This window comes from Malaclemys terrapin, chromosome 4 (genome assembly GCF_027887155.1).
Source record: "Malaclemys terrapin pileata isolate rMalTer1 chromosome 4, rMalTer1.hap1, whole genome shotgun sequence".
NCBI lineage: Eukaryota > Metazoa > Chordata > Testudines > Emydidae > Malaclemys > Malaclemys terrapin.
The window spans coordinates 81,479,747-81,500,965 of record NC_071508.1 but is presented as its reverse complement, the minus strand read 5'-3'; the positions used below and the strand labels follow the sequence as shown (position 1 = coordinate 81,500,965).

General features: G+C 46.4%; 2 protein-coding genes across 6 annotated transcripts in view; both read left to right on the top strand.

Moving 5' to 3' along the window:
• The window catches only part of LRP4 (LDL receptor related protein 4), a 118,032-nt gene extending 104,100 nt beyond the window's left edge, over nt 1-13,932 (top strand). For 2 of the 3 annotated variants that reach the window (XM_054027714.1, XM_054027713.1), the window contains exons 33-38: nt 1,456-1,569; nt 1,912-2,035; nt 3,735-3,802; nt 4,387-4,474; nt 8,024-8,165; nt 10,142-13,932. In XM_054027714.1, the coding sequence (XP_053883689.1) occupies nt 1,456-1,569; nt 1,912-2,035; nt 3,735-3,802; nt 4,387-4,474; nt 8,024-8,165; nt 10,142-10,477 (872 nt within the window). In that variant the 3' untranslated portion in view covers nt 10,478-13,932. Of the gene's footprint in view, nt 1-1,455; nt 1,570-1,911; nt 2,036-3,734; nt 3,803-4,386; nt 4,475-8,023; nt 8,166-8,782; nt 8,852-10,141 lie in introns of all 3 variants that reach the window. The other variant, XM_054027715.1, reaches the window with a different exon arrangement.
• Nucleotides 13,933-18,981: 5,049 nt separating this feature from the next.
• The window catches only part of CKAP5 (cytoskeleton associated protein 5), a 93,540-nt gene continuing 91,302 nt past the window's right edge, over nt 18,982-21,219 (top strand). Inside the window, exon 1 of one of the 3 annotated variants that reach the window (XM_054028406.1) lies at nt 18,982-18,999. The gene's annotated coding sequence lies outside the window, so the exon portion shown is untranslated. Of the gene's footprint in view, nt 19,000-19,083; nt 19,163-19,241; nt 19,758-21,219 lie in introns of those variants that run through there. The other 2 variants (XM_054028403.1, XM_054028404.1) reach the window with 2 other exon arrangements.

The following is a 21,219-nucleotide window of genomic DNA, read 5'->3' as shown; positions in this document are numbered from 1 at the left end:
GTTAAAGTTCAGTGGGAAGAAACTTTAAGGGAAAAAGGAGTTTTGGAGAGCTGGTAGTTTCTCGAAGAGTTTGCTGTTGCTCCTTTGATATTGTCTATCTCAATGTGAAGGAAAGATAGGAAGAATAGCAAAAGGCCAATATGACTCCATCAGTAGTTCTTTAATGACCTGAAAATCAAAAAAGAAACGTACAAAAAGTGGAAACATGGACAAATTGCTAAGGATGATTACAAAATAACAACACAAGCATGTAGGGACTACACCAGAAAGGCTAAGGAACAAAAAGAGTTATACCTGGCAAGTGACATAAAAGGCAATAAGAAGAGGTTCTATAAACAGGGTAGGAGCAAGGGAAAGATGAAGGAAAGTGTAAACCTCTACTTAGCAGTGAAGGAGAGCAAATATCAGACAACTCGAAAAAGGCTGAGATGTTTCATCCTATTTTGCTTCAGTCTTCTCTAAAAGAATTAATTATGACCAGATGCATCACACAATTAATATTAACAACCAGTGGGAAGGACCGCAAGCCAAAATAGAGAAAGATCAGGTTAAAGAACATCTAGATAAATTAGATGTATTCAAGTTGGCCGGACCTTATTACATTCATTCTAGTGTCTGTAAGGAACTAGCTGAAGCAATTTGGGAACCATAAGAGAACTCATGGAGGGGAGGGGGAGTTCCCAGAGGACAGGAGAAGGCAAGTATAGTATCTGTCTTTAAAAAGGGGAACAGAGGACTTGGGGAATTATAGACCAGTTAGCTTAACTTTGATACCTGGAAGATATCCTGGAAGAAATTATTAAACAATCAGTTTAGACTCATAGACTTTAAGGCCAGAAGGGACCATCATGATCGTATAGTCTGACCTCCTGCACATCCCAGTCCACAGAACCTCACCCACCTGCCTTATGCCCGTAACCTCTGGCTGAGTTATTGAAGTCCTCAAATCTTGATTGAAAGACTTCAGTTACGGAGAATCCACCATTTACTCTAGGTCAAACCAGCAAGTGACCCATGCCCCATGTTGCAGAGGAAGGCTCCAGGGTCGTTGCCAATCAGACCTGGGCAATCCTTCCCAACCCCAAATATGGCAATCAGTTAGATCCTGAGCATTTGGGCAAGATCCTCCAGTCAGAGACCTGGGAAAGAATTTTCTGTAGTAACACAGAGAGTCTATTCCTAAGATCTACTGTTTGGCTGCATTGGTTGGTCCTCTCTGCTGATTCCCAGAAGATTCTAGCCCCTTTTTTACATGGTTATTGTAATCCACTGATGCCTGACTCTCTCCTCATTCTCTCAGCACTGTGGGGTAGAGGGGTTGGTTCATGTGGCACAGAAATTCCTTGGCCTTCTGGGCAGTCTATCTTGATTGAAAGGGAAGTGAGGCTCCTGAACTCCATCAAGGCCTCACCTGATCACCTGCTCCAGGTTTAATGGCTTCGTTGTCTCCTTCAGGTACAAATTCCTGTGGAGTGAATAATGGAGGCTGCACCCATCTCTGCTTCGCCAGGGTTTCTGACTTTGTTTGTGCATGTCCAGATGAACCAGATGGACGACCCTGCTCCACTGGTGAGTTCAGAGAGGTTCTCTGGGGTAATAGCATCCATATATGAACCACAGCCAGCACTCCCACCCTGGCCTTTAGCATCTCCTGTTGAGAATCAGAGTATCTGGGAGGTCTCCACAACCTACAAAAGTCCCTACAATGTTCTATACTGTAAGTCAAGCAGCTGTGAGCTTCAAATATCTTTCTTACATTGCTTCCTGCTGGAAAGGATGGGCATGGGGTGTCTGAGCTCTGTACACAAATTCTTGGTCTCACTATTTAGGAAATGATCTGTGGTCTAGCAGACTTCTCCATCTGTCTCACAAAACTGGGCTCCTATTTATTTTTCTGTCTGTATTGTTTAGTTCCTGGCATGGTGCCCCGTGTTCCTGAAACAACCAGCGTGAGCGAGAGGAGCCAGACCTCACCTGGCAGATCAGGCTCCTCAACGACCAAACCCCACACATCCCTGGAAGCAACGGAAGGAAAGTGAGTGACTTTGCAGCTTGCAATCTGGACTTGAGAGTTGAATGCAGGATGCGCATGTCCCCTTCACCTTCCACCGCCCTATCACAGCACCCTAAGATGGAGTGAGACCATACAACCTCTAGGCACCCTGTAAATAGCAACAGAAGACCCTGTCTATGAAGACAGAGACTCGCACTAGACCCTTGCAAATCTGTGGATATCCGAGGACCATTTTTGCAGATTGGATGCGGATACAAATTTTGTATTCACGCAGGGCTCTAAATATAGGATCTCAAAGATGGGGAAGCAGCTGTCTGCAGCTCATAGCCCATGAGACTGTTTCCCTGCCTTCCAGATCCTATATTTCCTCTTCCCCGCTCCATGCAGAGAAAGGGAAGGTGATAGATCAAGACAGCCAGCAAAATCCCCCAGGCTCCTATTGACGTAGTTTAAGCAGCCAAGCAATTTAGGAAACTCCTGACTTCAGTATTGCCATATCAGGTCAGTTGGAGAGGGAGGCAGCTGCTTCTGCAAAATAAGACAGGAAGCCTTATGAGCTGCAGATAGATGCTTCTTGATCTATCTCCTCCCCTTTTTCTGTATGGGGGCAGGAAGGGGAGAGGAATACAGGATCTAGAAAGTGAGGAAGCAGCCTCATAGGCTATGAGCTGCAGACTGCTGCTTCCCCGCTTTTGAGATCCTGTATACAGTACACTCGCACACAGACACTCCTCCTAGGAGGCACTGTGAGATAGTGTGCTGCTGGTGCGGCTGCAGATACAAGACAGAGTGCGGATTGCAGGTCGGATACAAGTTGACTCTTTCGGATGCGGATCCACATTTTTGTATCTCTCTGGAGCTGGCATGGGCTGCATAGGCCTCGCTACCCACTTCATTCAAATGTTCCTGCTAGCCTGATTGACTGTGCAAGGTGCAGGAATCCTCTTGGCCCTGCCCATGGTACCCTGTGCTTCACATGTATGACTGCTGAACTCTTAACTTGGAGAATGGTTTCCCAGGGGATGGGGTGGGAGCTCCAATGCTTTGATCATTTTAAACTAGACTGGGCAGAGCCCTGAGAGCAGTCCTGCCTTGACCCTGAAGGGATGGCTAGGATGGGACCAAACAGCGTGTCTGCAGGTCTTACTTTTATGATTCAATGCATAGAAAGTATTTTCTGCCATTCTCCCTTGGCCCACTTCTCTCCCTGCCCAGCAGGGAGAGCTCTTCCATCGCCTATTGGGGTATTAACTCCAAGCAAAGACATACCATTTTCTCTTTGCTGGGAATAAAAATCCTTGCAGAATTTTTTTTCTCTGCAGAGCTGGCTTTTTTTTTTTGTTCCTTTCCTAAGAGATTAGCATTACGTAGTCTCACTGCAGAGGGAAGAGGAAGAGTGACTGCTCAGCGCTAATGCCCTTTCTTGAATATGTCCCATGCACAAGCTGTCCAAAGATTCCAGCTTCACTTGTAGTGAGACAGAAGAGTGTGGACACTCTAGGATCTACGGAGTTGGGTCCAGAGAAACCTCTCACATCTGGGTAGAAGGGTATACTTGAGGCAAAGGAAGTTCTTGTCATAGTGCCCCTTCTCTACCCCCCAGCTTACCCTCCATTCCCAGCTGCAGCCTGCCGTATCCTACATGGCTCCATCCATGCCCAGAAGATGACTGGCTGCTCTGTGCAGTGAGATGATAACTCTGTATCTTTGTGCCCTTCAGCTGCTCTGACAAAGATGTTGGCCAAGGCCTGTGCAACCGGAAGAATGAGGCAGTACTGGCAACCACAGGTGAGTTGTTCTTCCTTACCCTCTGCTAGCTGAACCTTTCTTCCAGGTTATGCCAGGGCTTTCGCTCCAAGGTGTTGAGGACTCAAATGTGACCTTCTTCAATCTCATTCTGAGCAAGACAAGGAGTATCCCAAGGATGAAAATCAGTCATGCTCTCTTTCAGCCCCAAACAGGCTCTTCCCTGGGTGTCCAGAGGAGAGGATTTTAGTTTGAAGGACAGCAGAGTTCCCCAACCCCCAAATTCATCACTCAGGTGGAACAAGCTTAGTTCCCATAGGGTGCTTTCCCCTTCTAGTCTGGTTGGTGAGGAAGACTGACCCCGTAGCAGGGAGTAACCTGGTAGCAGAAGGGGGTTAACTTGCCCCTATCTTTGAGAAATAATATCCCCCCTACTTCAGAAGTCTTCTGCAGATTCCCTGAGGGGGAGAGAATGGGCTCAAGCTGTGCGAAGCTCCACCCTAGAGTTGGGCTGCTAAACCCCAGTACATAGGTGGGTACACGCATGCACACACAGCTACACTAGTTTTGAACATAGTCCAGTGGCACAGAAAGGGCCTCCTCTCACCCTTGCTGTTCTTTTTCAGGAGAAGGGCTGCATGTCAGCTACATTATTGGAGGCGTCCTCAGTGTCTTGGTCATTCTGCTGCTTATTGCTGCTCTAATTATATACAGGTATCTGACCCCCCACTTCCCATCCTGTCCCCTTCTTCCCTGTTGCTGGTGAATTGAGTCTTTTTTGGTTGAAGGAGACTTTCAACAGAGGTCCTTCATCACTGAGGCTACAAGCATCTCATTATCTGGAAACAGTAATAATAACTACTTCATTTTATTTACAAAGCCCCCTGCCCCACATGGACCTTGGGGAGCAGACTGAACTGTTGGGCAGCCCTAAAGTTCTCCTCCTCCCTCTAAAGAGCATGTGAGACGAGCCACCCTCTGCGCGTCCACCCAGCCCTCCTGCTCCCGGCTCTGCAAAATCCTGTTGGGCTCTATTTTATAGAGAATCTAGAAAATCATATGCAGGAGTGCGATGGAATTTGTATCACCATGGCTTTGGACCTTGTCTAGTACAGGGGTTCTCAAATTTCATTGTACTGCGACCCCCTTCTGACAACAAAAATTACTACATGATCCCAGGACGGGGGACCAAAGCCTGAGCCCACCCGAGCACTGCTGCCCCGGGTTGGGGGGCCAAAGCCCAAGCCATACCACTCTGGGGGAAGGGGGATGGCGGGGGCAAAGTCGAAGCCCAGGCAAAGGGCCTATAACCTGAGCCCTGCCACCCAGGCCTGCAGCCCTTTGGCTTCAGCTTCAACCCGGGCCAGTGGGGCTTGGGCTTCGGCCCCGGGCTCCAGCAAGTCTAACACCAGCCCTGGCGACCCCATTAAAATGGGCTCGTGACCACTTTGGGGTCCTGACCTGCAGTTTGAGAAATGCTGGTCTAGTAAATCTCTGAGTTCCAAATGCTTTCAGCCAGCTGCTCTCTCAAGCTCTTTCAGAGCTTGTCTCTCTCCTAAGGGGGACTTGTTTCCGTCTACTGATCTCTGTCAAGTCCATGACCTGATTCTGCTCTGATGGGTTTTACACTAATATGACTTCATTGCCTAGTAGTGGAGTCACCTCTGACTTATACTGGTATAAGAGAGACACAACTTGACTGCATTGCACTGGTGCATGGTGACTGTACAGGCAGCTAAAGGGAACACCTGTACCTGATGAAATAGGCTCTTCTCTGGCCTGAGGGAACAAACAGATCATTGGCGCTTTCTGGTCACTGGGTTGGGGCCTTGTCTGTAGAAATGGACCTTTTGACAATGGTACCCTATCTCTCTACTGACAGAATTATAGAAATGTAGGGCTGGAAGGGACCTCAAGAGGTCATGTAGTCCAGTCCTCTGCACTGAGACAGGACCAAGTAAATCTAGACTGTCTGTGACAGGTGGTTTTTAAGAACAGGGTTAGACAAACTCCACTTATGGGGATTCCAGAACCTCCTTTGATAACTTATTCCAGTGCTTAAATATTCTTATAGTTAGAAAGTTTTTCTCACATCTAGCCAAAGTCTCCCATTCTGCAGATTAAGCCTGTTATTTCTTCACCTACCTTCAGTGGTCATGGAGAACAATCAGTCACAGTCCTCTTTATAATAGCCCCTAACATATTTAAAGACTGTTATCAGGTGCCCCTCTCAGTCTTCTTTTCTCAAGACTAAACATACCCAGTTTTTTTTTTTTAAACCTTTCCTCATTGGTCAGGTTTTGTAAACCATTTATCATTTTTGCTGCTGTCCTCTGGACACTCTCCAATCTATCCACGTGTTGCGCTCAAAACTGGACACAGAACTCCAGATGAGGCCTCACCAGTACCAAGTACAGCAGAATAATTACCCCCATGTCTTACACATGACATTCCTGTAAATATACTCCAGAAAAATATTAGCGTTTTTCACAGGGTATCACATTATTGGCTCATATTCAATTAGTGATCCACTATAACCACCCCCGTCCTTTTCAGCAGTACTATCCTCATTTTGTTGTTGTGCATTTAATTTTTCCTTCCTAAACGTAGTACTTTATTGAATTTCATCTTGTTGATTTCAGTTCAATTTGTCAGTCATTTAGAATTTTAAACTTGTCCTGCAAAGTGCTTGCAATCCCTCACAGCTTGGTGTCATCCTCAAATTTTATAAGCATACTCTCCACTCCATTACGAGAGTCATTAATTAAAATATTGAATAGTACCAGACCCAGAACGATACTACCCATGTGGGACCCCATTAGATATGTCCCCCTACTTTGACAATGAACCATTGATAACTACGATTTGAGTACGGTCTTTCAACAAGTTGTACACTTTATAGTAATTTAATCACATTTCCTTATTTTGCTGATGGGAATATAATGTGGGACTGTGTCAAAAGCCTTACGAAAATCAAGATATATCATGAGTATTGCTTCCCCTCTATTCACTAGACCAGTAACCCTGTCAAAAAGGAAGTTAGTTTGGTTTGACATGATTTGTTCTTGACAAATCCATTTTAACTATTCCTTATAACCCTGTTTTCTCCTAATCCAAGTTGGGCTGACTGCTCTATAATTCTCCAGGTGCTCTGTGTTTCTCCTTTTAAAACGTTTCCCCTTTTCCAGTCATCAGGAACCTCACCTGTTCTCCATCAGTTCTCAAAGATAATCAGTAACAGTTCCGAGATTGCTTCAGCTAGTTACTTAAGGACACTAGGGTGAATGTCATCAGGCCTAGCCAACTTGAATACATCTCACTTGTCTAAATATTCTCTAATCTGTTCTTTCTCTGTTTTGGCTTGTGTTCCTTCCCCTTTGTTGTTAAATTAATTCTATTAAGCATCTGGTCTCAATAAACCTTTTTAGTGAAGACTGAAGCAAAGTAAGCATTAAATACCTCAGCTTTCTGGAGTTCTCTGTTAGGTCTCCTTCACCACTAAGTAGAGGACGTACACTTTCATTTGTCTTTCTCTTGCTCTTACTGTATTGATGGAACCTCTTCTTACTGCCTTTTATGTCCCTTGCTAGGTGTAACTCATTTTGTGTCTTAGCCTTTCTGACTTTGTCCCTGCATGCTTGTGCTATTCTTTTGTACTCCTCCTTGGCAATTTGTCCGTGTTTCCACTTTTTGTTGGTTTCTTTTTTGATTTTCAGGTCATTAAAGGCCCCTGATGGAGCCATACTGTCCTCTTACTAGTCTTTCTGTCTCTCCTTACCATCAAGATAGTTTGCTGTTGCTCCTTTAATATTGTCTCTTTGAGAAATTACCAGCTTCCCTGAACTCTTTTTCCTCTTAGAATTTCTTCCCATGGGGCCTTATCTACCAGTTCTGAGTTGGTTAAAAGTCTGGTTTTTGAAGTCCATCATCCTTATTCTGCTGCTTTCACTTCTTCCTTTCCTTATAATCATGAAGCCCATCATTTCATGGTCATTTTCACCTAAGTTGCCTTGCACCTTCAGATTAGCAACCAATTCCTTCCTGTTACTTAGAATCAAGTCTAAATTAGCTGTGTCCCTAGTTACTGCCTCCACCTTCTGAAACAAGAAGTTCTCCCCAACACATTTCAAGAACTTACTGGACATTTTGTGTTATCTTGCCAACAGATATCTGGGTAGTTAATCTCCCATTACTACTAGGTCATGTGTTTTGGATATTTCTGTTGTTTGTTCTTCCACCTCCTCCTGGTTTCTCCTCCTACAGACACAAGAAGTCTAAGTTCACAGACTCTGGCTTGGGGAACCTGACTTACAGTAACCCGTCATACCGGACATCTACCCAAGAGGTGAAGATTGAAACTATTCCCAAGCCAACCTTGTACAACCAGCTGTGCTATAAGAAGGAGGTAAGAGCTGCTGGTAGAGGCCTCAGGGACCAACTTCAAACTGTCCTAACATTACAAATCTATGTAAATAGTGAGAGAGAATTGTGCTTGGTTCTTGGCAGGTGCCTGAACCCCAAAAACATCCCCATCCCCAGAGCTCTCCACCGTCTGTCCCAAGAAGATCCCTGGGATGGGTGAGGGCAGCTGCAGTAAGCTACCAAGCAAGACTCACAGGGCTTAACTAGCAGCATCTCTCAGTTCCTCATTGTGTTCCAGTTGCACATACCTGCCTGAGGCTCCAACTTTCGCCTCCATTCCTTTAGTCTCCTGGGTCCCTTTTACAGTGTTGCTAGCCACCAGGCTATTGGGTTTAAAGGGAGAATTCTACCTTTGGACCCATGTTCCTTGGCTGAGCCCTGTCCTTCCCTGCTCACCCTAACGCTGCCCTGTGTAGTCACGGAGAGAACCAGGAAGAGTCTGGCTAGAAAGGACGTAGCTATTGTCTATGCACTGTGTGGAGGGGTAGGGTGGAAGAGGAGAACTGAAAATGCTGATGACCAGGGCATTGGTATGGTCCCCATATAGGGTTGTATCTATTTTACCATGTAGCACTTAGTTTCTCCTCTTTGTTTCCTCAGCAACTTTCTCATCCCCCTGATAGCTTCTCATCTTTCTTCTTCTGATTTCTGCTCACATCCTCACGTCAGGTATCACTGCACTGTTTGTATGTGGGTATGTGTATGTGTGAGTGACCCCCACCTCCCTCACTCTTGCAGCACTGAAAGGCTCTAACACTGTCATTTTCTAATTGCTGCTTGGCTGGCTTCCCATGTGTCTGTGTTTGTGCCTTTGAACTAGCTCAACTGCCTCCCTGGGCTGGGGATGGAGAGGGAATTTTCTAGCACAGGTCCTTTGGTTGTATGGCTAAGGGTTTGCAGTTTATGCTACTTAAAGAAAATAATTTACCTGGGGCTGTTTGTTATGATTCTTATAGACCCTGGAGATGGATATGGCCTGTTATGCTACTGACTCCCTTTCCCAGGGGCCAGGATAGGATTGTTCCATATAGGACAATTTTTAGTGGTATTGTTTTAAATGCCCCAATAAATAGATCCCCCAACCTTTCCTCTGTATTTCCCAGCCTCCAATACCCCACTGTCAGAATGGTTTATCTGAGATTCACTCTAAATCTTTCCCTTTTTTTTCTTAGTCCCATTGCTTAGATATACCCACATGTCACACACACAATTCTCTCCTCGGGGGGGTTTACAAACACCTATCAGATGTCTACACCCATGCCTCTTTACTCATCACTGAGCCAAGCTGGACAGAATTCACTCTTAATCTCTGCTCATAACTTTGTCCCTCTAGCCCTCTGATCATTTCTGTTGTTCTTCTCTATACTTCCTCCATTATTTTCGTTGCAATGAGGTGCTCAAACCCAACACAGTAGCCCAGGTGAGCTGTCTCAAGATGTGTATAGAGGGCAACTTGCTTTTCCCTGCTTTGCGATCTAAAGCCATTGCATATGCATCTCCCAAACTGATTAACCTTTTTAGCAGCCTTATCCCATTACAAACTCCTACCTGATTTCCTGCCTATTGCCCTCGAGTCTCTCTTGTCTGTTCCTGCTTCCCAGGTTTCTCCTTCCTATTCAGGCTCTGGCTCTAGTATTATTCCTGCCCCCAAATAGCATTGGCTCCATTTGTCCAAGTGAAGCAGAAGAGCCATCTTCCCTCACCTTTTCCCATGGATTGAAGGAGCCTGGAGATTGGAATGGGTATTCCTTTGGGGAGGGCTGGTGTGCTAGGCTGAGCATTGTGAAGGGGGAGCCTAGAATGGACTCTCCTGTCCTAATGGCAGCAACCAGTTACTCTTTTCATTGAGGGCCATCCCGTTGCTTGCTTTGCCTGTCCTCATTCCAGTCGCTGCTTTGTTCTTTGGCTAGAAGTGACTGATGCTCTGTGAGTATTTGCATTCTGTTGTCTCCCTGCTAGGCTGGTCATGATCATTGCTACACCAAGGAAAAGATCAAGATTGTGGAAGGGATATGCCTCTTGTCCGGTGACGAGTCTGAGTGGGATGATATCAAGCAGATACGGAGCTCCCGGGGAGGGATACTCCGGGACCATGTTTGCATGAAGACTGACACTGTCTCTATCCAGGCCAGCTCTGGCTCGCTGGATGACACCGAAACTGAGCAGCTGCTGCAGGAGGAGCAGTCTGAGTGCAGCAGTGTCAACACGGCAGCAGCCACCCCAGAACGACGCGGCTCACTCCCAGACACAGGCTGGAAACACCAATGCAAGCCCTCCACGGAGAGTGAGGTCTAAAGCATGCACTACCTTGGAGATGCCCAGCTCCTCCCCAGCCCCTGTTCCATATGAATGAGACGGGACTCATTCTGCCATGCAGGGAGAAGCCCAGAGACTAGCTTTCGTGTTGCAAGGAGCCCAGAGACTGGCTGCCTTTCAGCAAGGAGCCGGGGCCAGACTGCTCCCTCATGGCAGGGGGAAATGGACCTCAGAGACCCTTTTGGCTCATTCTCACTGTTTTGTGGTTTATTTATATGTTCCCTTTTCCTGGAAGCTGCCATGATAACTTCTGCAGTGACCCCTCTGGGCTGAGTCTAATTCAGATTATGTCCCCTCTGGCAATCAGCGAGTCCTGCACTGTCAAGCTCACAATTCATGCCTCTGGGAGAGCAGAGCTTCTCCACTGCCAGCTTCTCATCAGGCTCAGCACCTCTTGCCCCTGATTCATTCAGAGGCCAGCTCTGCTCTCTCTACTTTAGGGAATTGGTGGAGGGCTGAAAGAGGGGGCAATGTAGCAGCAGGTCACTTCTAAGGGGATAAAGAGAGCAACCGCAGCTGCTATGTTTCTTGTGATTGATGTCATTAGAATGTCACTGCCACTTCCCCCACTTTCTGGCTCATCTCTACAGGAGTGATGAAGCTTGGTGCTGGAGCACTGTGTCTGTTGCTGGCAATGGACGCTGCTCCTATTCAGCTGGGTGCTATCACCCACTTCAAAAAGTAACTGAATCAGATAGGACTCTCCTAACTGCTTTCAGTGTATATTGGAGTTAGAGCTGCCAGATCAGGGGATAGAGTATATTTTTACTGCTCTTAGCTCCACAGGCCTACTGAGAGGAAACTCAGCTCAGAGGGAGAGAGTCTGGAGTCTATTCCTTCTTTTACATCATCAACAAAACTGTTCATAAAGTTCCAATCAGAAGGCCAGCCAGTTACACTTGTGCAAGCCTATGGAAGGCCATGGGGCTGACTAGATGTCACTGAGGGTCTGTTATGGCTGGTAGAACCTTTTATTACTAGTGATGTGTGAAATGGGATGACTGGGGAAACTGTTCTATTAGTAAACTGAGCCCATTTGACATGGAATCAGAGAAAATAACTATGGAGCTCTAGGGGCCTTTTTTGAATAGTCACTTATCAACTAGAGCAGTGGCTCTCAAACTTTTTTACTGGTGACCCCTTTCACATAGCAAGCCTCTGAGTGTAGACCCCCCCCCTTATAAATTAAAAACACTTTTTATATATTTAACACCATTATAAATGCTGGAGGCAAAGCGGGGTTTGGGGTGGAGGTTGACAGCTTGCAACCCCCCATGTAATAACTTCGTGACCCCCCCCCCCGAGGGGTCCCGACCCCCCGTTTGAGAACCTCTGAACTAGAGCTGTGCTTTAAGCTCCATTTTTTTTTACTGGCAAATAATTCTTGCAGCAGTCTATGTTCTTCCCCTCAGCTGTATGAGGATACAATTCTATTCTGGCTTTGCAGCCTATGAGGCCTTTCCCTTATATCTGGCTCCTATACACAGTGCATGGTTGGTTTCCTGCTGGGCCCTGGTAACTTTGGGGTGTGTTTGGGCCTGGGTGCTGAGGGGTGTCCCAGGCATGACATAGGCAATAGACACTCACATGGAATAGGGCTCAGGGGAATCCACAGATAAACCACATACGAACTGCAAATCCTCATTTTTTAGGAGGGAAGGAGAGAGCAGGGAAGGCAGGGTGTGGAAAACCCACACACCTAATTATTTGAGCTTCAAGAGAGACATCCCTGGCAGCATTTGAAGCTCTAGTGCTCTCTTGACTTGCCACATCTAAAGGAAAAAAACTTCTCCCCCTTCCAAAAGAGGGTTTAGTCCCTACATTTCATTCATAGGAATTTTATCCAAGGTAAAAAATGAAATCCCAAGCCAGATGTTTGGAAACAGAACTGTCCCAAGGAAGGATCCCTTGTGACAATCCCAGCCTTGCCTCCTGCTGTGGAAAGGCCATGTGCATTCCCATCCATGGGGTAGGGAGGACCCAGCTGGCGCAGGGGTGCTGCATGGAGTGGTGATTTGGATGGGATACCCAGGCAATATTTTTTCATCTAGTGAACAGAGGAGAGTCCCTCCTACTTCTGTTTAGCCTTGCTCAAATCCCAGAAACCCTGGTACTGCCCAGAGAAAATGGCAGTTACCAGCAAGCTCGCAATACTACTTATACCCAGAGATACCTCTACAGTTAAGGCAGGGAAGGTTCATCTTAAATTTGTAAGCCAGGCCTGAAACTCCATCTATAACTTGCACTATTAGCCTGTCTGGTGTGTACTCATGTGGGAAGTGAGTTAGGGCTGGGGCTTGAGAATTTCCATGTTAATATGGGACTCTTTCCTGTTCCCAGAGTGAATATTTTAATGTATTTGATTGGCTCCAGACTAGGAGTTGTTGGTCCAGATGCTACTTTTGCTTTGTGTGGTACTAGCTGCAGATACACTTTGGGACAGAGGCTCCAAGGTCTGGATTCACGGGGGAGAAAGAGCAGCAGGAGCCAGAGCTTTGCCATCTCACTGACATGGATTTGGGCTAGCCAGGCTGCATCACACAGGGGCAAGAGCAAGGGCTCAAGTGTTGGAGGAAGACCACAGTTAGGAGGGAGCCTGTGTGTAGGGGTTAGGGAGGGCAGTAGAAGTAGGGTAGGGAACTAGCCTGTGTTGGAAAAGGCTCTAACATCCTGGGAGAACAGCCCTACCTCTCTTCTCCCCTGATGAGCTTTGTGAATGCATCACTCTGCACTGCACATTAAACAGCCAGGTGTGTGGGGAAGAGGGACTGGAAACATCCACCCATTCCTCTCAGTGGGGACTCAATGGACCTATGGAAATAATAGCTGCTTGAGTTGAGAGTGCAGAATAGAAGGAAAAGCAGTCTTTCTAACAGCTACTGGTGTTCAAACTCTGCCTGAAACTATGCACATTCCTATTCCTAGGAAGGAAACCTGTACATTCCAGCCCCAAGACCATTCACACAGCTACTCTAAACTTTTCCATCCCTTCCCCTCCAACCCCGCCAGAGGTCATATGTCTGCTACATTGAGGAGATGGAGCAGGGAAATCTCCTACAGCCCTAGTTCCACTACTGATGTGAGCAGACATAAGATTCCCCAATGTGAGCAAACAGCCCTTGTGAGATGCTGCCTAGGGGGTGCGTTGCATTTTCCCATTCTGGGGAGGAAAAGGCCTTAATTGCTTAAGGGCTATACAGAATGTAGAAAGGCCAGAAGTGGGGGATGATCTCTTGAGCACTGATTTACTATGTAAAAAGCAAACTTCTCTCTCCTGTCTGTCCTGAGCTAATGGCAGTGATTTCCCCTGCATTCTTGTGTAATGATTTTAATGTTACTCACTGGAGAGATTGGACTTTTCTGGAGTTATTTAACCACTATGTTCAGTATTTTAGGAGTTGATAATTTAATATAAATTTAGCTTTTCTTAATCACTCTGCTTGGCTTTGTGTTGTGAATCATGCATGTTATACTGGCTCCCTCTGGAGGACGAGGAGCTCCAGGCCCTCTTTGCATAGAACCTCATCTCTGCTCACTGAGCACTGCGGTTGGAGGGAGTGAGAAGATGAAAATGGAAGCAGTGTTCTGTGGATAATCCCACTGACTGATACACACATTCTTCAGCAGTGAAGCCTGAACTAAGGCCCACTGCCAAGAAAGAGACAGCTGTGGCTCAAATGCATTCTCTCTGTTTGACATGACAACAGGGGCTAGTGGCTTAGTCTTTCTGAAGAACATTCTGATCTAATTGTTGTAAGCCATACAGGAATAGTGTTGCCTTTTCTATGGCTGCTGCAGAAGTCCTCTCTTCACTGGTGCCTTTGCTTAATGCAGTTTGATGCTTTAAAATAATTCTTGGTGGGAGGAGGTGTGTAGTGCAGAGTTGTAAATAGAATCAAAATCTCCAGCCATGTCTCCCTGCTCTAACCACTAGACAAGATTGACTCTCACACAGTTTACTGAGAGAAGTGGGATTTGGACCTTTTCATTTTAGTAATAATTTAAAACTGAAAGAAGAGGATACTCAAGCTTCTCTATGCAGAGATCCATCTCTGTACCAGCCCCAATATGGTATTCAGGCAACAAGAGCAGAGAAGGCTGGTCTTCCGCAGCAGACCACAACAAGGTAATTCAGTGTGAGCATGGCAGCTGGTGCTCCTGAGCCCTTATCTTTTTATTTTTTAAATGGCGTAGTGATACTTGTGTTTGGGTACATGTGCTCCAATTTCTGACCCAAGTTATCTCCACTGCCAAGACCGAGAGCCAAGCCCAATTCAAACTCACTTCCTAATCTGGCAGAGTTTGGGAAGTAGGCACAGAATGCACCTAACTCCTGGGAAGGGTGAGAAGACAGAACCTTCTGTCACAGATGGAGGAGTTACTTCAGCATAAGGCCTAAAAGGAGGTCCACTCCTCTGACAAAAGGCGGGTAGACTCAAGGGCAGTACAGCTGAATAGGAGTCAACTATTCATAGGGTATGGACAGAGATGATCCTAAAAGGGGGAGTACAGAAGCCACCAACTGCATAACAAAATCAATGCAGTGATGAATGCCCTGAGCTGGGACTGCCATGATGCTCCAAAACACATGCAGAGGATAGTAAGGGAGCCTGGTCCAGCAGGATTGATTTTCTCCATGTATGTATGCTTGTTCCTCTGCAAAACATTCATAGAAAGTTTCATCCCCTAATATCTTGGACTCTGCCCTCAGAGGTTTTCTTTTTTTCTGCAAGTTCCCATAAGGTGGACTGTTTAAGAGTTTAGATTTGTCCTGGGGCAACTTCAGAGGTGTATGTGTGTATCACACCTCACACATACTCAGTTAGATCAACAGGACAAATTATGTTCTGTTTCCTCATTTTACATTTCTATTTTCTTAGAACAAAACAAATAGGGAAGTTGTAATCATATAATATATAGAGATATACCTATCTCATTGAGCTGGAAGGGATCCTGAGAGGTCATTGAGTCCAGCCCCCTGCCTTCACTAGCAGGACCAAGTACTGATTTGGCTTCAGATCCCTCAGTGGCCTGCTCAAGGATTGAACTCACAACCCTGGGTTTAGCAGGCCAATGCTCAAACCACTGAGCTATCCCTCCCCCCTGCAAAAACTGTAAATTTAATCTTAAGGTTATGGCTTTGAATTGTAAGAAGTCATAGAAGATTAGGGTTGGACGAGACCTCAGGAGGTCATCTAATCCAATCCCCTGCTCAAAGCAAGACCAACCCCAACTAAATCATCCCACCCAGGGCTTTGTTAAGCCAGGCCTTAAAAACTTCTAAGGATGGAGATTCCACTACTTCTCTAGGTAACCCATTCCAGTGCTTCATCCTCCTCCTAGTGAAATAGTTTTTCCTAATATCCAACCTAGACTTCCCCCACTGCAACTTGAGACCATTGCTCCTTGTTCTGTCATCTGCCACCACTGAGAACAGCCTTGCTCTATCCTCTTTGGAACCCCCCCTTCAGGTAGTTGAAGGCTGCTATCAAATCCCTCCTCACTCTTCTCTTCTGTAGAGTGAGTAAACCCAGTTCCCTCAGCCTCTCCTCGTAAGTCATGTGCCCCAGCCCCCTAATCATTTTTCTTGTCCTCTGTTGGACTCCCTCCAGTTTGTCCGCATCCTTTCGGTAATGGGGGGCTCAACACTGGACAGAATACTCCAGATGTGGCCTCACCAGTGCAGAATAGAGGGGAATAATCACTTCCCTCGATCTGCTGGCAATGCTTCCACTACTGCAACCCAATATGACGTTCGCCTTCTTGGCAATGAGGGTACACTGTTGACTCATATCCAGCTTCTCATGCACTGTAATCCCCAGGTCCTTTTCTGCAGAACTGATGCTTATCTAGTCGGGCCACAGCCTGTAGCAGTGCATGGGATTCTTCCATCCTAAGTGCAGGACTCTGCACTTGTCCTTGTTGAACCTCATCAGATTACTTTTGGCCCAATCCTTCAATTTGTCTAGGTCACTCTGGACTCTATCCCTACCCTCCAGCATATCTCTCTCCCCCCAGCTTAATGTCAGCCATGAACTTGCTGAGGGTGCAATCCATCTCATCATCCAGATCATTAATGAAAATGTTGAACAAAACCGACCCCTGGGGCACTCCGCTTGATACCGGCTGCCAACTAGATATCGAGCCGTTGATCACTACCCATTGAGTCCAACGATCCAGCCAGCTTTTTATCCACCTTCTAGTCTATTCATCCAATCCATACTTTTTTAAATTTTTGGCAAGAATACTGTGGGAGACTGTATCAAAAGCTTTGCTAAAGTCAAGATAGATCAGGGCCACTGCTTTCCCCATATCCACAGCGCCAGTTATCTCATCATAGAAGGCAATCAGGTTGGTCACAATACAGAAGGCTAATCACAATGCTAACTTGTCACATTGCATAGTAGTATATCTTAAGGTCTCATTTAACAGGCCTAACTACTGCTCTAATATCCTCTGACAGGTACAGCAGAACCTAGCCTGACTACTAGGAGTTTCAGTCCAAGGCTGTCTGCCAGAATGAAATGTGGCCACAAAAACATGTGGGGTAGTTAGTTCCCATGGGAACATTAACTAGTGCATTTCTTGACTTGAGGACATTTAAACTCCTACCATAACCATTTCCATTAACCTAGATGTTTGCATTTAATACCTCAATGCAATTGGAAAGTGTTCAGAAAGCCATCAGAAAACCACTTCTTGTTTACAACAATATTAGGCTCCCCCATGAGACAAGAGATTGGGCCTTAGATGCTTGAACACCGCACTGAGGAGTACAGTATAAACACCTAGAGCTGTTGACTCCTCTGTCTAGGAATTTATAGTGTGGTTGACACAGTGATATCTGAGCACCTCTCTGGAAAAGTAAATACAAAAAGAATAGCCCTTCTTTTCAACCCTGCCAACAGGTTAAAGTTCTGTATATTTTTATATATACAAAATGTAAGGATGCTGATGTTGAAGAGGGTTGTTTTGAGAAAACTAAGTTAAAGTCTACCCTCCTTTTGCCAAAAGGAGTGGAATCTCCTTTCAGGACTCCTTATGCTGCAGAAACTCCTTCACCTATGACAGGAGGTTCTGTCTTCCCACCCTTCCCAGGAGTAAGGTGCATTTTGTGCATAATTCCCAAACTCTGCCAGGTTAGGAAGTGAGTTTGAATTGGGCCTGGCTCTCTGGTTTGGCAGTAGAGAGAACTTGTTTCAGAAATTGGAGCACATGTACCCAGTGGCAAGTGCCACTGCAACATTAAAACATAAAAAGGTGAGGACTCAGGCACTCCCAGTTGCCATGCCCAAACTGAATTACCCTGTTGTGGTCTGCTTTGGAAGACAAGTCTTCTCTACAGTTAGTTCCACCTGCAGCAAGGTTAGTAGTCATTCTTCTTTACTCAAGCAGTAAATTCCACTCTCGAGCCATCTTCTGTGAAAGTTCTATCTCCTGCGGCCACTTCCTCATTTGTTGACTAGTTCATTTTATAGATTTGTTTGTTTTTAAACCGTTTTCCTAGTAAGGAATAGCAAAGTATGCAGGCTATCAGTAAACATATCACTCTGCTATCCAAGGTCAGAAATTTAAATCTTTAGCCCTTCACTAAGATACTTAGTGCAATTTACATCCCCGATCTACCTTCCATGGATTCTTTTCAGTGCCCGGCTCCAGGAACTTGCATATTTAAAGAAGAGAGGAATTAGTTATTGTCAGTATTTTTCTTGCTTATGCTTCAGATGCTGTTTTCCTTATAGGTTTTGTATCTTTATTGTCTAAGCAATAATGCAGTCTATGGAGGATGGTGGACATGCCATGAGGGTTAATGAGTAGCTTGGGAAACTAAAAGCCCCAGGTGCAACTATATTACTTTTATATCACTTCAAATAGGAATTGCCATACTCGTTCAGACCAGTGGTCTATCAAGTCCAGTAACTTGTCTCAGTCAGAGGAAGACTTATGAAAACATGAAGTAGGCAATTACAGAATGATTTTCAGCAAAAGCCTTTTCTTCACCTACCACTTAATTAGCACCTCACTCCCCTCCTAAAGCAGGCAGTCCATATGTCCCCGGTATAGATTTATCATTTCTAATGTAACTATGGCTGTTCACTGGTCCTCGAACTAGTAACCATTTCTTGAATCCTGCTAAACTCCTGATGAGTTTTCCTGGCAGTGAGTTCCACAGGTCAATGATGCGTCCTATAAAAAGAATCATTTCATTAGTGTCACGTGTTGCCTGCCCCGCGCAGCGCACGCCCCCTCCTCCCTCTGTCAATACAGCTGCGCGAGGCCCGGCCCGGCCCCGCCCCTTGTTCCCCACGCCGGCGCCTTCCTTGCATTGCCCGAGTCACTCGCAGGGCGCAGCCCGCGCCGGTAATCCGGCACCCGCGGACAGCGAGGCGGGCGGGGCCTTGATGGGCACTGGCCGGAGAACAGGCCGTAGAAGTTTCCTATGCTCGACATAGCGCCGCAGCCACCGTGGCCTGGAGCTGCCCCTTTAAAGAACGGGGACGGTACGTGACTGCCGGATTCAAACTACCCAATGAGGTGCCAGGTTGAGGGAATGGGCGGGGTCGGCAGCGACCAATGGGTGCTCAGGACACTGCGAGGTGCGGGGGGCGTTAGTGATTTCAAACCCCGCTGAGGAGCAGCCCGGCGTTTGCCGCACCGGCTCGGGTGAGTGTTGTCAGCGCCCCCCTCCCCCCGATTTACATGCCTAGTCTGGGGCCTTCCCGCCGGTGTCACAAGTCTCGCGCTCGGGGGTGGCGTTTCCCCCCCTCCCGCCCAACAGGGTCGGCGGGGGGCAGTGAAGTGAGCGGACAGTTTAACGTCCTACTGGGGGGCGGGGCCGGCGCGGGTCTCTAGGCCCATCCACCCCGTGAGGTGCCCCCGGCCCGGGAAGAACAAACCCGTCCCCTTGGGCCTCTCCTGCGAGCCAGAGCGCGGGCCCTGCCCCTGCCAGCACCCGACACTGCGGCGATGGGGTGCGGAGCTGCCGTAGGCCGAGAACGTGAACAGAGCGCCCTGGCCGGCAGCGACCCCTGCCCGGAGAGGCCGTCGGGCGAGTCCGCACAGGCGCCCCTGGGGAACGTGAGGCACCCGCATTAGGTGCCTACCAACGCTCGGTGGGGCCCAGCGTGTGGCCTGCGGAGATGAGCGGTTCTAGCTCTGAAGTCGCCGTGCTCCCCTGTACTCGCACCTCAGTGTTAGCGCAGCTCGTGGCTGAAATGTGCCCTGGTTGAAAGTGTTGGCTGCAGCCCTTGGACTTTCCGTGAGTTGTCAATGCGGGATTCAGTTGGCACTTTGGGCAGTCAGAGCTAAGGTGTAGTGCATCGGACTCTTGTTACCTGGTAGCGTTAAAGGTACTTTTGGGTCACTGTGCAGGTTATCCGCTACCCCAGCATGCTGAGCTTTATTAGCACCAGACAGACTTCCTAACAGCTAATTTGGAAAAAGATCACTTGACTATTCGCTATGGCATTTAGCTCAGGCCAGACTTTCTAGGTGGAAACCAGTTTATATGATACTTGACAATTCCTGCCTCCAGAAGTGATTTGAAAAAAAACCTGATGTCTTGTGAGCTGAGTTCTCGCTTCATAATTCTTGGAACTCAGTTGTTCTTTGCAGCTCTTGATACTTAAGATGTGTCTTGGATTCTGGTGATCTAGCTTCAAAATGACAGGTTTCAGAGTAGCAGCCGTGTTAGTCTATATCCACAAAAAGAACAGGAGTACTTGTGGCACCTTAGAGACTAACAAATTTATTTGAGCATAAGCTTTTGTGGGCTACAGCCCACTTCTTCGGATGCATGGAGTGGAACATATATTGAGGAGATATATATACACACATACAGAGAGCATGAAAAAGTGGGAGTTGTCTTACCAACTCTGAGAGGCCAATTAAGAGAAAAAAACTTTTGAAGTGATAATCAAGATGCGTTTCTTACTGACTTTTCGGTGGTGTGGGTCACAAGATAGCCCCTGAAAATAATATTCTCATTTCTGTCAAATCTTTTAGTATTCTTGCTAAGTAGAAAGATGTCTTGTGACCCTTAGCACAGCACCAGCTAACAGGCTAGGCTGTCTATTTACCTTTTGCAAATTTTACTTTGGCTGAATCTGGCTGTCAGTGACAATCCAAAAATGCAGCACAGCTTTGATACTATGCAGCCTAAGAGGATAGAGAATGTAAATTAGATTGTGTGCGTATAACATAAGCTAAGACTGGATGCTACCCATGCAAGCAAATCATTCTGCCATATATTTCTCATGGAGTGTATTTACAGTGCTAGATTGGAGCATATTTTAATCCATGTGTAGGTTGCCTCATTATGCTGCATTCTTTCCTTTCTTGATTCTCATTTTTGTTTTGTATACAGAGGTGCAGACAGGGTTTGAAATGTGCTGTGGCTGAAGATGGTGCTCTGTTTATCTTGTTAAAATGTGGCTTGTTTCTGCAATTGCTTACTTTATTCTTCAGCAGTGCAAATGTTGAGCAAAACATTTTTGTTATTAGCTATCTAATTTTCAGAAAAAAATGGAACTTTGAATTTTGGATTGTCTGCTATAGGGGGACTTCTTCATGATAGAGAGGTCATATGGTATCACCTCTACTAACACACTTGTCTTTGCAGGCCATGGAAATTTACCTGCCAGTGTGTCCTTTTAAATATGCGTTTTGCAGTGTAGTGAATATAGGCTCCAACACTGGAGCAGCTGAGCTTATAAATTCAA